The 15887-nt window shown below is 35.4% G+C and overlaps 1 protein-coding gene across 2 annotated transcripts; it reads left to right on the forward strand.

The window, feature by feature from the left end:
• The first annotated feature begins 3198 nt into the window (after positions 1-3198).
• Positions 3199-15677, forward strand: LOC144978111 (uncharacterized). Of its 2 annotated transcripts, XM_078923728.1 has the most exons (9): positions 3199-3296; positions 4027-4487; positions 6029-6070; positions 7572-7733; positions 8457-8529; positions 9560-9638; positions 10275-10341; positions 11669-11817; positions 12661-15677. In XM_078923728.1, exons 1-9 carry the CDS (start codon positions 3260-3262, stop codon positions 12890-12892), a joined length of 1302 nt encoding a protein of 433 aa, XP_078779854.1. In that variant the 5' UTR covers positions 3199-3259; the 3' UTR covers positions 12893-15677. The 2 variants fall into 2 exon arrangements, with proteins under 2 accessions (XP_078779854.1, XP_078779855.1); XM_078923729.1 differs by lacking the exon at positions 6029-6070 and having other exon boundaries at positions 3207-3296.
• The last annotated feature ends 210 nt before the right edge of the window (positions 15678-15887 follow it).

The raw sequence follows: 15887 nt of genomic DNA on the forward strand, positions 1-15887 counted from the left end.
AAAGCATAGAAACACTTTTGACAATGGATTTCATTTTCAGCATCAAAAAACTATATCCGCCCGACCTAACACCCTTTTGAGGTGACACGTCTCAAAAAGGTACGGTTGTTTCAATGGAAGGGAAATAACTCAGTAGAATTGTTTAGAATGATAAAATAACGAGTCATGTCCTCTATATTGGGTAGACTTCTGTCAAGCGGCACAACTTGCAACCATAGAAATCGAAAGGCCTAGAACGTGACTCCCACACTAAAGAGTTCCGTAAAAGTGGCTCTCGCACGGGTCCGGACACGGCCGCGATGAAGAGGTTAGAAAGCACCGGGCGTGCCTAGTTATTACCTGCGCGTGCAGTAGCGCGCAATGAAAATTTAAGTAATTATGTCCGTCATTGGCTTTATCTATGGGTCATTTTCAGTGTAATTGCCAGAGCTGAAGAATTCGCTATATAAAACCCAATGTGGAATATTTACAATTAATAAATTAATATTACTATGATAATTCTTCATTTATAAGTGTCTGTTTGGAATTACTGAATACTTTGCACTTTACACACATTACCCAATTCGAATGTTTTTTTCTTCTGAATTTTCTGAATTTTAATCAACCAAATTCGACTCAGCTGTAAATGTGTACTTAGCAAAACGTTGTGACGAATATTCTAGGAGTGCTACATGATGTGTTATAAAAAGATGTTGGACGGGAAACATGTACATACTATCTGTACATATATCTGCATAACTGTCTTTCTATTTATCCATTTATCCACCCATCCATCCATCTATCTAGATATCTGTCTATCTATCTATCCATCTATCTATATATATATATATATATATATATATATATATATATATATATATATATATATATTTAATATATATCCGCCATCTATCTTTCTATCTATCTATCTATCTATCTATCTATCTATCTATCTATCTATCTATCTATCTATCTATCCATCTATCTATCTATCTATCTATCTATCTATCTATCTATCTATCTATCTATCTATCTATCTATCTATCTATCTATCTATCTTTCTATCTATCTATCTATCTATCTATCTACCCATCCATCCATCCGTCCATATATATATATATATATATATATATATATATATATATATATATATATATATATGCGTGTGTGTGTGTGTGTCTGTGTGTGTCTGTGTTAAGAGAGAGAAGGAGAGAGAGAGAGAGAGAGAGAGATGTGGGGAGGGGAAGAATATGTGTGTGTTAAGTTAACATGTCTACTCATAATCTCTTTAAAAATGCTTAGTCATTGTATGATAAAATCCATACCGTATACACTGTTCAAACTTCTTGACCTTTTTTCCCTCTCAAATTAATATCAAATGTAAGCCTTTTGGTATAATTTCAAAATCATTTTTATATTAATTGTAATTTTTAAGGATTAATATTAGCTATACCCTTAATTAACACAATTTTTTTTTTTTTAAACGAATTATTTTATATAGGCAGTACAGAGCGTAGGTGCACTTTGTGCCCTCTTGACAAACGAATCGCCTGTTGCTCAATTGCAGCCACCTACAGGAAGGTCGTCTGCCATCTTGCTTTCAAATATCGTTGCTTGATTTAATGTTGAAGGATGGGTAAAAGTTGATATTGGCAAATTTCGAATACTGTCGGCTTCTGAGGCGATACTCAATAGAGCAGTAAAATTAGGTGCCCCAAACGTAAACAAAGGTCTAGAAGCACATGGCAAACCACATGTTCCTGTCTTGACAGCTCACGTTCCAATGTAAATTATAGAAAAAAATAACCTTTAAAATTTGGCTGTTAGGTGGCAAAAGAAACACATATTCATAAATACTCGATCATGCGTCAAATAATGTCTAGATATGGATATTTTATGGAACAAAAGGTAAAATTTATCAAAAGTTACAGTCTATCTATTTTTAGACCAGAGCAAATTATTGCGCTGGTGTGAACAAAACGAGAATTATTCGGAGCCTGATTTTCAGAATAATTTAGCCTTATATTATTATTTCTGCAACTGTTAGATTTTATGTAAACATATTTTCAATACTGAAAGTGTATTGCCTACAACTCAAACTACAAAATTGGGAGACCTATATTGTGCGTAAATTTTTCCGGTCCCTAACGAAAATCACAAGCAACTTGTTATTGTTTACGTCTGGGGCATCTAATTATACTGCTCTATACCTTAATCGATACCTGGGTAAAAATGAAAGTGTCCCGTTGAGATAGTAAGTAATACTTTTACTTTTATACATGTATATGGGAATATCCATTGAAGGAAGGACATTATTATTATTATTATTATTATTATTATTATTATTATTATTATTATTATTATTATTATTATTATTATTATTATTATTATTATTATTATTATTATTATTATTATTATTATTATTATTATTGTTGTTGTTGTTGTTATTATTATTATTATTATTATTATTATTATTATTATTATTATTATTATTATTATTATTATTATTATTATTATTATTATTATTATTATTATTATTTATTATTATTATTATTATTATTATTATTATTATTATAGGTCACATAAATTTTCATGGTTATAAGATACTCAAAGCGCTTTGCAAAGCTTATCTCCCCTCCGCCACCCAACAGGAAAGATGGATCCAAATTCCATTTCATACAATATAAAAAAACATCTTATGTCTTTCTTTTCCTTCCAGCACTTTTACAATATTTGGGAATGATTTTTTAAAAGCAACTTGACAAAACAGTTCCCTGTTCACACGAGTCTTCTTCTTATGATGAGACGACCATCCGAATTATGTAGTTATTTTGTAATGTATCCCAGGCCCTGAAGAAGGCCCATTACATTCTTTTGTGATTTTTCCTATATTTTTATGTTTAATTTGAGTTGCCGCTCGTTGAGAAGGTAGAAAATGGAAAGTGCGATTGTTTTGGGGGTTTTTTGATTGTTTTTGTTTGCGGGGGGGGGTATTTCTTTATCTATTTCATCGTGGGTTTTTTGTGTTTCTTTTATTCTTTTGTCTGTTTGTTCTTTTTTTATCATTATCATTGGTTGAATTGTTGATTTTGGAAATCAAAATTTTAACTGCGAATAACAATTTTTCAATATCGAGTAGGGCGTAAAAATCTTAGTATCGAGATCGATATCGTATGAATTAACGCCCATCAGTACCTAACAACTAACAACTGCAAGTCAACAAGTTCTACTTTCGTTTTTGAGCAGAGTGGATGTGAATGTGATCAGATTATTTGTCCCCATGCTTTATTCATTCGTATTACTTTTCAGCACTCCAGGTAATCTAGAATGTTTGTTTTGTCCAACATATGAAGTATGTTAACCACTATGGACTGAAAATGAGTAAGACTAATTAAAAAACGGTTCTCCTTTTATAATTTATAGCCTATAACTGAGACTTAAGACTATAGAAATGCATGAAGTTGACGTCACTGGCACTGGGGTCTTTGTTATTGTTTTTGGCCATCCACGTTTATGAGTCATTCTCACTTAACTGTATTATTCAGACTTATAAAAGTTCGTGGTTACACAAAGTTTTGTGTGTTGGTCCGTTATACTTCCGGGTGGCAGTGCTGTCCTGTCAGCTTCTACCTCTAAGCCAAGCACATAGCTACGAATCACAATCATTTTCATTGGTTATGGCTACAGGGGAATCATTGGACCATAAATTTTGCCTTGACTGTCGATTTGAAGTTGGCGATTACTGCCATATTGATGTTGCTATACAGATTTTATACTGTTCGTAATATTTTCTACTTAGTCCAACATTTCTTGTCACAAACCATCGAGTCAATTTCATCAGGTTTAATGTTCATATTTTAATTGGGTATTATTATTATTATTATTATTATTATTATTATTATTATTATTATTATTATTATTATTATTATTATTATTATTATTATTAGACCCATCTATATTCCTGATTTCTTGAATGGGAAGGCCCAAAAATAAAAACATTTATTTATTGATTGATATTTTCTATGATATTTTTTATTCCATCACCAGTACTCGTGTCATGTGGTGACATTACATCCAAACAAGACAGGGAACATTGTTCTAGATTCTCATGGTTCAATAGATGTTCGTGTACAAGTAAAATCATTGCATCGTCGTCATTCAGAGATTGTCCTTGTTGTGATATTAATGAAGGGAAGATGAGCAGCAGACTTAATAAGTCACCCAAAAGGTCCAAATATTTCACCAATGATGCCAGTGCTAGTTCTAGTAAAACAGATAGAAAAAGTCCAAAGAAATCCAGAACCGATTTATACGCCGTGTCTCAACAGCAAGATGTACAATCTTTAGATAAGGCATCACAAGATTCTAATGAAGATACTTTACCTTACGACGATGACTATAGCAGAAACGATTTTCTCACAAGCAGTGACAGTGATGAGGATTTTGGCAGACCATCAATAACAACGGAAGTGAAGTCAAACAGAGCCACTATTGAGATTTCTGATAATGTAAGTTCATTTGTCCTTTCTATTTCAGTTTTTGTTTTTCTTTCTTCTTTTTTATTTCTTTTTTCTCAAGACACAGCAGACGTGCCTGTCATACAAGAGCGAGGTCGTGAAATCATTAACCCGAAAGCTATTATGTCATCAACAGTGTCATGTTGCACTTTGTTCAGATGAACCAAATGGGGAGAATGTAAATGTTGCTGCTCGAAGCTCGAAGAAATAAATAGCAATGTGAAATTGAATGTAAGCTTCAATTTAATTACAAAAACAGATAAAATGGACGTTTCGGGTTTCCCTTTTAGCAATAAAACAGGATGAATGAAACACTACAGACGAATGAGATAATGCAGTAGTGGCATTATTAAGATGAATAAACAAAAACTGTTTTGTTAATAAAGGGGAAACCCAAAACGTCCATTTTATCTGTTTTCATATATTAAACTGAAGCTTACATTCAATTATACATTGTTATTCAAATGGGGAGAATAAAATTTGAATTTAAAATGGTCAGACTTGTGACATTTTATAATCTAGTAAGATTCAGAGAAAGTGTGGATAGACCAGGCACTTATGTATCAATAATGATGAGGAATATAAGGTATGGCGAAGTACCAGATGAAAACTTAATCAGGTGTAAAATGAGTACCTGGCTGTTAACAGCATTGTCTATGTCGGAAAAAAAATTGTAATATCGCCTAATAGGCATTGTGTCTCATTCTAGATGTTATGTGTTGCTGTTGGTCAGGGACCCCTTGTAAAGCGCTTTGAGCACGTTCAGTGTATATTGCGCTATATAAAAGCTAAAGTTAAAGTTATAATATTTATTATTTTTATTCTCTGTTTTCATCTGACCCTTCTCCATACCTTATATTTCTCTTCATTTTTGATACAAGAGCCCGGTCCATATGTTTTCTGAATCTTATTCAACTCTAAATCAGCGCTATTCCATATGCATCTTATTTGTTTGCACATTTGTCTTGTTCCATACAGAGAAGAATGCATAGCATTAATTTTGTCTCTCTATTCAAAGTTCACGGGGTCACTGAGCTAGCCTCGATTTGATCCCCTAAGTAGTTGACAGCAAGGTTACCAATGTACCGTATGTTTACAGAATTCAGTATGTTATAAGCCCTTAGTATATTTTCCAAACACCTGCTAAACGGAAAAAGTAAGTATAAAAGTTTTTTTTTTAAACAGGAGTTCAGCAGTAGTCGATGAGTATAGCTGCTCTCTCCATCCATGTTGTTACTTGTTTCCATTGGTCACGGTCCTGGGCCAGAGTTTTGAGGCTGTCAAGATCTTGCTGTGACTTTAGTACGGAGGACACTGCAGGAGAAAAGGCCTGAAATCAACTCTTGAATCTTACAATGCATCTCACTCAAGGATAAAATGCTTTATGGTCAGTTTTGTTGTCATTGCTGTCCGTATTCAATCGCTGATCACAATTAGTACTGATTCTCATTGGTAAGAGAAGAGACTGTACATCTCACAGATTCAAAATAAAAAATAATAGTAAAAACAGGGAATTTTTTTTTTTCCTTCAGAGCTCTGACGATGATGAGACAGAATCCAAACCATGGAGACAGGTTAATTTTATTTTTTTATGAACTTAAAAAAAAGGTTTTCAAAATATGCTGAAATTTACAGGAAAAAACCCCAAAAAAAACAACAGCAAAGAAACACATCTCACCTCCTAACAAATCGTGCGGCTATGTGGTCTTGTGGTATGACACTCGCTTTCAGATCAGAAGTCCTGGGTTCAAGCCTCACTCAGCGTATAGTTGAGTCCTTGAAAAAGACTCTTTACTCACACTCACATTCTCTCTCCTGTACTCAGATGTAAAATGAGTACCTGACCGTTCAATGCGTTGTCTGGGTGGGGTTCCTGACCTCCCATAGTGGGCAGGGAAGCACTTACTGTGTCTTCTATCCCCCTATATCTGTTTTCCAACATGCTTTCTGTCTTTGTCTTGGAATGAGAGTACTTGGTTTTGTCCAGGCCCTGGCTGGATACCCTAGCTGGAAGGGAAACAGTCAAATGTATAGTTAGAGTTTTGGGAGATGATATTTTTTTCCTTATAAATTATCTCTCTGTTATACAGTGTATTATGTTTTGTATACATATTATTTATGATTTGTAAACATTTGAGTTATTCCTCTTAGTTGGGACCTGTGCTTGTGTCTGGATGAGACTTTTAGGTGATCTCAAATAGATTACTGTAATAGTGTGCTGTTGGAATCGACATCTGTGTCCTATTTGAACCAATTCCCCTTTGTCTTACCTTTTCTCGGGTGCTTTAATTGTAATTCTAGAACTTTTTACTATCCCATTTTCTTCCTTTTTACTGGCGCTGATATGACCTTAATATCTTGCAAGCACCGCATAGTTGAGTCCTTGGAGAAGACTCTTTACTCACATTCTCTCACCGTACTCAGGTGTAAAATGAGTACCTGGCCATCAACAAATTGTAATATCGCCTAACAGGCATCATATCTTGTTCTACATGTAACGTGTTGCTGTTGGTCAGGGACCTATTGTAAAGGGCTTTGAGCACATTTAGTGGATATTGCGCTATACAAAAGCTCAATTAGAAATTTTTTTTTTTTTAAATATAGGAGAGTCAACTATCATATCTTATTATTGATATTGATTCAACAGTTCTCTATGAGATTGAAGAATTTAGATAGGGGGGACATGACTCCATATTTATCCAACAGTTGAACTAAACTCAAATTATCAAATGTCTTTTCGTGCGGCTATGTGGTCTTGTGGTATGACTCTCACTTTCGGATTGGAAGGTCCTTGGTTCGAGCTTCGCTCTGCGCATAGTTGAGTCCTTGGAGAAGGCTCTTTACTCACATTCTCTCACCATACTGAGGTGTAAAATGAGTACCTGGCCGATAACAGCATTGTCTCTGTCGGAATAAAATGTAATATTGCCTAACAGGCATCATGTGCCGTCCTACATGTTAAATGTTGCTGTTGGCCATGGACCCCTTGTAAGGCATTTGAGCACATTAAGTGGATATTGCGCTATATAAAACCTCAGTCTTTTAAATTCAAATGATCAAATGTCTTATTTCCAGGCACCAAACAAAGGAAAATACACAATGCGACAAACCACCCTGAACTTTGCCAAAAATTCCAAGGCCTCGGTAAAGCCGTCAATAGCCAAAGTACCGACGATTACACGCTCTAAGTTTAAGTATAGTGACCTGGACACGGAGGAGTACAGAAAAGGGTATCCTGTGAGTATTTTCTCTTCAAGGGGGGACAGCGGATTGGATTTTAAGTCATATTGGTTGAATTATTAAATTCTTAACATTTGATATGTGTTTTAATGACCTATCTATTCATATATCAAAACTCTTATATGTAATTATTTTTTTCTGTATTTAAACACAATTTCCCTGTTCAATTTTCTATAATATCTATTAAATTTTTCTAGTTTGGAATTTTCACTGATTTTTCACTTATACAAGTAAAAGTTCATGAATATCTTTTTAAGGTCAAAATGACTGCTTCTAAAATTTCTGATGTCCATCATTTTCATAAGTGGCCTAGATAGTATGTGTATCTTTGTTGAATTTGTGGGCTTTTTTTTTTGTTTGTTTTGTTTTGTTTTTTTTGTTTTTTTTTTGTTGTTGTTTTTATTTTTATTTTTTTTTTGGGGGGGGGGGGGGGGTAGGCTCTACTTGTTGTAGTTATGAATTCATTGTATTAGACAACAATACCGTAGTATATTTATATATTTATTTTCTGCATGGTCTGATCTTAAAACCTTCCTCTTTGTCCTATTCCATGTTTATTGTGTCTGAAGCTTTCATTTCAAATTGTGTTGTTTTGTTTTTGTTTTTGTTTTTAGCCCCAATTTCTGAATATTTTTATTTACTTTTATTTGTTCCCTTTAACAATGATTAAAGGAATTTAATTTTTCTAAAATCTGTTCTTTTTATATTTTTGTTTTCCAGGGTAAAAAAGATGATCTTTCACTCAGAGACAACTTGTTGTTTTACAAAGGATCTATCAAGTCACACCCAGACGGTGAGTAGAAGGGGGGGGGGGGGGGGTAGGGGTGAGTGGGAAGGTGCTTGGCATGGACTGGGGAAGTCATTTGCTATGTGTCTGCTATCTCCATTATTTAAAAGTTTTTTGTTTTTGTTTTTGGATTGTGGTTAGCTATATATATATAGGGAGACCACACCAACATCAATAGTAACTACCCTGAACAAGGATCTCTCTACAAATCAGGAATTTCTGGATTCAGATGAGGCCGAATTTTTTCAAATGACATAAGAATGGATCCTAGGTGTCATATTTTTGACATGTGTCAGACGTAGTGAAATGTTAGGGCAGGGATGAATAGCCTTCCCCCACCCCCAAATTCTTTGCGACAGAAAAAAAAACAAAACAAAACTTTTATAACTGCCCACCTACAAACTCAATGTGGCAAACCGGGTACCAGGCAAAATATTGGTAGAATTACTTACTAGTTAATCGTTACAGGTCGGTGCTGATGTTGTCTTAGGGCGGGACTGCCAGAGTAGGGTAGCAGCTGTGAAAATCAATGCCTGTCAAAGGTCAGATTAAGAAGAATGATCAGAAGCCAAGTTATCTATAGAAGTGCGTGTACTCCAACAGTCGTGACATCACTTCCTCCATAATGACGCATGGTAAGTTAGTAACTGGTTCTAAACTATTCGAATAATGGCAGATGCTCTTATGAAATATTTCTCCGACGAGCATAAAAGTGTATCCAGAGGAGAAAAATATTATAAATCTGACCATTTTTTAAAACTTTTATACATTCTAATCACATGACATGTGAAAAAGTTCTAGCCAGCATGAAGAATAAAAAGTACCGATTTTCTTTGTTTTAGAACCAACCTGCTGGTTGCTGGGCGTACATGACATCAGACTATTGAATCCTATTAATGAAAACTTAATAGAACTTGTGTAAAAACTGACTAACTTCTCACAAATTACATCTTTTTTTTTCTTTTCTTTTCTTTTTTTTTTTCTCTCTGTTAAAAAGTTGTCTTGTTGTAAACACTTTTCTGATTGATTCTCTCAGGTGATTTCATCGACAACATCCACCAAAGTTGGTTTGGAAATTACAAACGCCTGGAGCGACATCACGGGTACATTCAATGGTAATCAAGGCTTTCTTCTTCTTCTTCTTCTTCTTCTTCTTCTTCTTCTTCTTCTTCTTCTTCTTCTTCTTCTTCTTCTTCTTCTTCTTCTTCTTCTTCTTCTTCTTCTTCTTCTTCTTCTTCTTCTTCTTCTTCTTCTTCTTCTTCTTCTTCTTCTTCTTCTTCTTCTTCTTCATCTTCTTCTTATTTTTCTTCTTCTTCTTCTTCTTCTTCTTCTTCTTCTTCTTCTTCTTCTTCTTCTTCTTCTTCTTCTTCTTCTTCTTTCTTCTTCTCTCTTCTTCTTCTTCTTCTTCTTCTTCTTCTTCTTCTTCTTCTTCTTCTTCTTCTTCTTCTTCTTCTTCGTCATTATTATTATTATTATTATTATTATTATTATTATTATTATTATTATTATTATTATTATTATTATTATCATTATTATTATTATTATTATGGTTTTTACTTGTTGAAGGCTAAATTTAAAAGTTCTGCTTTAATGACTGACAATTAATTTATCCTTTGTGAATTATCTTTATTTTTTATTTACCTTAAACACGACAGAAGTTTCATCCACAGATTTTACTTGTAGCCACTGCTACTGCCATTGATTTCAATGGATCTAAATTTTGTTTTTGTCTTTTGAATGTTGATTTTCAGGTTGTTTCCAATCAGAGAAAACGGAATGAACTGGCACGCCCAAGCTCTGCAACTCCACGAGGCTAAAGTGAGGGATAGTCATTTAATAGTGCGGCTATACGGTCTTTTGGTATGACACTCGCTTTCAGATCAGAAGGTCCTGGATTCGAGCCTCGCTTAGCGCATAGTTGAGTCTTTGGGAAATGCTCTTTACTCACATTCTCTCTCTGTACTCAGGTGTAAAATGAGTACCAGCCCTGATAACAGTGTTGTCTCTGTCCGAAAAAAAATTATAATATCACCTTACAGGTGTCATGTCTTGTCCTAATTATTAAATGTTGCTGTTGGACAGGGACCCCTTGTAAAGCACTTTGAGCATGGATAGTGGATATTGCGCTATATAAAAGCTCAATTAAAAAAAAAAAAATTTAATTTGATAAAGTGAAATTAAACTTTAACGAACTTTCCATATGTGACCCATCATTTACAAGCAGTGTTATGTCAGAAGGAACAAGGTGTTGGAAATTCAAGATAATTTAGCCACAAATCTGAAAACTTGGGGGGTTATCATAGTGGCACCACCTGTCCAGATGAAATCGAGAAATTCCTAATTTAAAGTTGAGCTTTTATATAGTGCAATATCTACTAAACAAGGCACTTTACAAAGGTCTCTGATCAGCAGCAACATGAAACATAAAGAAGGAACCATGATGCCTGTTAGGCGATAATACAATTTTTTTCTGACTGAGACACCGCTGTTTATGGCCAGGGACTCATTTTATATCTGAGTATGGTGAGAGAATGTGAGTAAAGAGTCGTTTCCAAGGACTCAACTATGCGCCGAGCGAGGCTCGAACCCAGGACTTTCCGATCCGAAAGCGAGTGTCATACCACATAGCCGCACAAATTTGGCAATCTCAGAAAAAGTTTTGATAAAATTTGTTAATGACTGGGATAAAATTGGCTTTATGGCTATAGAAACAGGGATAAAATTGGCTTTATGGCTATAGAAACAGGGATAAAATTGGCTTTATGGCTACAGAAACTGGGATAAAATTGGCTTTATGGCTATAGAAACTGGGATAAAATTGGCTTTATGGATAGAGAAACTGGGATAAAATTGGCTTTATGGCTATAAAAACTGGGATAAAATTGGCTTTATGGCTATAGAAACTGGGATAAAATTGGCTTTATGGCTATAGAAACTGGGATAAAATTGGCTTTATGGCTATAGAAACTGGGATAAAATTGGCTTTATGGCTATAGAAACTGGGATAAAATTGGCTTTATGACTCTGAATGATTTCTCTCCCTTTTTTACTTAATGTTAAAATGACTTGATAAATAAAAAATCGAAAATATATCTAAGCTTTTATGAGACGTTTTCAATTTATTTTCTTCTTCATTTCTTGTCAGGCTATTCGATCAGATAAAGAAATGCGGTTGAGGGTGTTGCACTCGTATAGATTGATGCTGGACTTCTATGGCATGAAACTGGTGGACGCTGACAGTGGAAAGATTCAACGATCGCAGAAATGGCAGGAACGATTTGAGAATCTTAAGTGGTGAGTACATGGGGAACTAATGCAGGGGTGAGATAGAGAGAGAGAGAGAGAGAGAGAGAGAGTGGACGGATTCAACAGTCACAGAAGTTGAGGTATCACAATTTAGTTAGAAGAAATCTATTCTCTCTCGAGTTCACCCTCATTGAAAATCAAACAAATTTGTAGATTTTCCATGCTTATGAACTCGATATAGTTAAAGCACCATTAACTCTTTGAGCGCTGTGCTATATTTGCATTTCCGTTACAAAATGGCTGACACTTGGTTGAGTCATTGTTGATGTCATGTGCTCCATAAATAGCCGGATGGCTCTTGATAAAAAAAATGACATGAAGTCTCTTTGGAGGTTAGTACATTAGAGAGGACTTTATTTTGAAAGCATTTCCTTTTATACTCAAAATGGGAAACAACTATAAACGACAAGGGCAATGTACTATAATATATGTAACAAATATAATTAACATAAAAGAATAGGGTCTAATCAGGGGATATAATTCATGACAAACTAACTCAATGAAAATATTAAATGGTTATCTTCCTTTGATCATTCACACAATAATAATATAAAGTATAAATCAAAGTCAATCATTACAGTTGGTGTTAAGGCTGAAGAATTGTGATAATCTTCTCTTGAGGGTTTCTAAATCTGTTGTGTTCACACATGATTCGGGAAGAACATTCCAGTCTTTGATAGTGCGGGGTGCAAATGAATATTTGAAGATGTTTGAGTTTGCAGATTGGTGTTTTAGTGTTTTTTTAATGGGTTTTTCATCCGTGACATTGCATAAGATGCCACAAGCCGTTATGTGTAACATTTATTGTGGTTAATATTTATTTTCCAACAGGTCGTCGCATAACTACCTTCGTATCACTCGGATCCTAAAGTCCCTTGGAGAGCTGGGCTACGAGCGCCTGAAGAAACCGTTCCTGGAGTTTGTGCTTCATGAAGCGTTGGAGGAACGGACTCTGGAACGGTTGCTGAGGAGCTGTGACGATTACTGGATAGGGACCATCAAAGATGACAAGGACAGAGAAAAGTTGCACAAGTTTGTACACGACAAGAAAAGAAAGGTTTAGGTTTTTGTTTTTATATCGAATTTTGGTTGGAGTAACACGACTTCTGGGTGGGGTCCTCTGACCTCTGCCCCCCCCCAAGGCGGGCACTTAGGTCACTTGTTGAGTCTTCTGTCCCCCGAATTTGTCTCCACATTCCATGTTGCTGTTTATTTTGAATTCTTCCTTTTGTCCTTGGTCCTGGCATGAATCCAAAGCTGAGAGGGAAACAGTCAAATGGACGGTACCCTTTTTTTTTTTGAGAGAGATAATTTTTTTCCCCGACTGTAGATCATCTCTTTGTAGTTTGTAATTGTAATGGATGGGAAACACAAAGGAATAAGTCAAGTCGTATGCTAGGTTCCAGGCATCTTGTTTATTATGATAAAGACAAAAACGAAAGTACAAATCAGCTGCTAGTCAAAGACTAAATAATAAGTAGATATGTTCATTCGACGAATAACATTTCAAATGACTAATGATACCAAACTAGTAATAATGATACTAGATTTGCATACATTACATTAAACATTTGAGTGTATCCTTCGTATCATTGACCCTTTGCTTGTGCCTAGATGGGACTTTTGGGGCAATGCAGACCTGCCAACCTTCTCACCAGCAAACCTGGGATCTGTGAGGCCAAAAACTAGGATTTTAATTTTCAAACTGAAAAAACTACCTTTTACAGCAAAATACATAATTTATACTCACCAAAATAAGAAGAATCCTATGTACATATTTACAAGCTGCGTCACAGATGCAGCATTATTTCTGCAGGGAATCAGAGGTAGCACTCGGTCCTGATCTTTTTCAAGAGTGTTTCCTCCAAGCCGACAGAGAAACACTTCCAGTCTTGAGCAAGAAGGTGAGTTTTCATCACCCTCAATGATGATAGAGTCTCTGTTGGCATTGCTGACCTAAACTCAGTATCGTTTTTGCAAACCATTGAAAAAATTTGTTCACTGTCTGCATTTGAGTGGGGGATTGAAAGTACAGCCTCAGCCAATTTACATAGTAATGGAAATTTCTGCTCCCTGTCCTTGGTCTCTAGCTGGCTGATACCATGCCACTGTCTGTCCACTGTTTTCTCATTTGTCACATCCTCATCAAACTTTGTTATCCTGAATTTTGCAAATTCGCACCACAATTGATCTGTGTGTTCTGGAGGCACGATTCCAAACTTATCATTTAGAAATGAAACACTAGCCTCAGGAATTTTTGATTTTTCTCTAATGTTTAGCAACTGAGCATGCTTCAAAACGTCGTCGTCCAAAGGAAATTCAGACACAATGTATTTTAAAGAAGAGCTATAAAAATTTCTGACATCTTCAACAAACTCATCTTCATCCGACTTTTCTATACTCTTCTCTGCCTTAAGAGTACCCATATAAGCCCTAGCATCACTGCCAATTTTCAATTCCTCCCTCGGTAGGTTGATTTTTTCGAAGGCAGTACTCAATCTGAAATATGTTTGACTCACTTTCAATTGCCGATGTCTTCACAAATCGAATTAATAGCTCTGTGAACAGGTCATGAAGACGTTGCATCATTACATGGATTTGAGGAGAGTCCTGTTGAAAAGCAAGGTTGCATGATGTGAACAGTGGAGTGGTAAGGCATCGCGCAGAAAGAGTTAGTAGAGACGAGGAGTTGGACTTGTGAAAAGTCTATTAACTCTTCTGATCCTGTCATTTTTACTGCTTTTTTGTTGTGAATCGCTCACTGCAGTAAAGTAAAGTTTAAGTGGTTCCCATTGTTCAATTAGGCGAGTAACACAGGTATGCAGTGAGAGCCAACGGGTCGCTCCGTGCTTTAAAATCTTATGCAGATTAACCCCACAGTCAATTTGAAATCTCCTGAATTCCTTTTGTCTCTTGGTGCTTTTATATCTAAGAAATAATATATCTCAATCAAAATACCTCCAATGTCTTGACGTAGTTCTTTACTTCCAGCTTTGGCTGCAAGGTGAAGAAGATGACATGCACAACCATTCACATATACTCCTGGTTGAAGATCCTTGATGAACTTCACAACACCTTTATGAACACCCATTATCACTGAAGCATTGTCACTGCAGAATGAAATAACATTCTTCCAAGGAATAGAGAATTTTGTTAGAACCTTATTAAGCATCAGAAAAATATTCTCCCCATTTGAATTCCCGTTACATTCCACAACACTGAGCAATGGAGTCACGACAGCTCCTTTGACTCTGTCATAGAATCTCTGTGAAGATCCTCCATCATGGCTTCCATTTGTCGCAAGACTGAACTGAACGGCTGTGTCTGTAGAGTAGTGACCAGGATGGCAGAGTAATGCTGAGCTAAAGATTTTGTCAGTGCAGTAGCTTTTGTCCGTGCACAAGTGAAGGACTGGGCAATTTTGGAATCAGGGAACATAGTTTTAACCAATGGACCTGCATGGTCAGAAATGGCTAACGGTATATTGTGTTCAATAAGAAAAAAAACAAGAAGCTCTGCACATGTGACCTGCTTTTTAAACAAATCTTCCTGGGAGTTTCTTGGAAAAAAATGATGAAATAGGAGCTGACTTTGTAGATGATGCAGCTTCTGTATGTTTCTTGGTTGAAACATGGTTGGTCACATCATTTCTTCCTCCATGTGAAATGAGAAAGTCTGTTTTGCATGCCGTGCAATGCGGATGATGTTCACTCTTTTTCGACGAAATGATCGATGGAAATTCCATAGTGAAATCACTCCTGAATTTACACATGTTCTTTGGTTTTTTAGCTGGAGGTGCCATGATAGTTAAATATAAATAGAAATTGAAGCCACAAAAAAAATAAAAACAACTTAAATATAAATCCACAATCGAAAATGAGTAGTGATCGTGTCGAAATGGAACTGAAGTGAAATGGTGAAGTCAAGACGAGGAAATGAGACTCAATTCACTTCTGGCGCAATTTATATTCTGTCCCGAAAACAGTCAAGCAGTTTAAAATATCGTATCAAAATGGAATAATCGATATTGCGAGAATCAATATTCGCATAAGATTTAT

This window comes from Berghia stephanieae, chromosome 8, assembly GCF_034508935.2.
Source record: "Berghia stephanieae isolate SIO BIC M18660-M18661 chromosome 8, UCSD_Bste_1.3, whole genome shotgun sequence".
NCBI classification, from domain to species: Eukaryota; Metazoa; Mollusca; class Gastropoda; order Nudibranchia; family Aeolidiidae; genus Berghia; species Berghia stephanieae.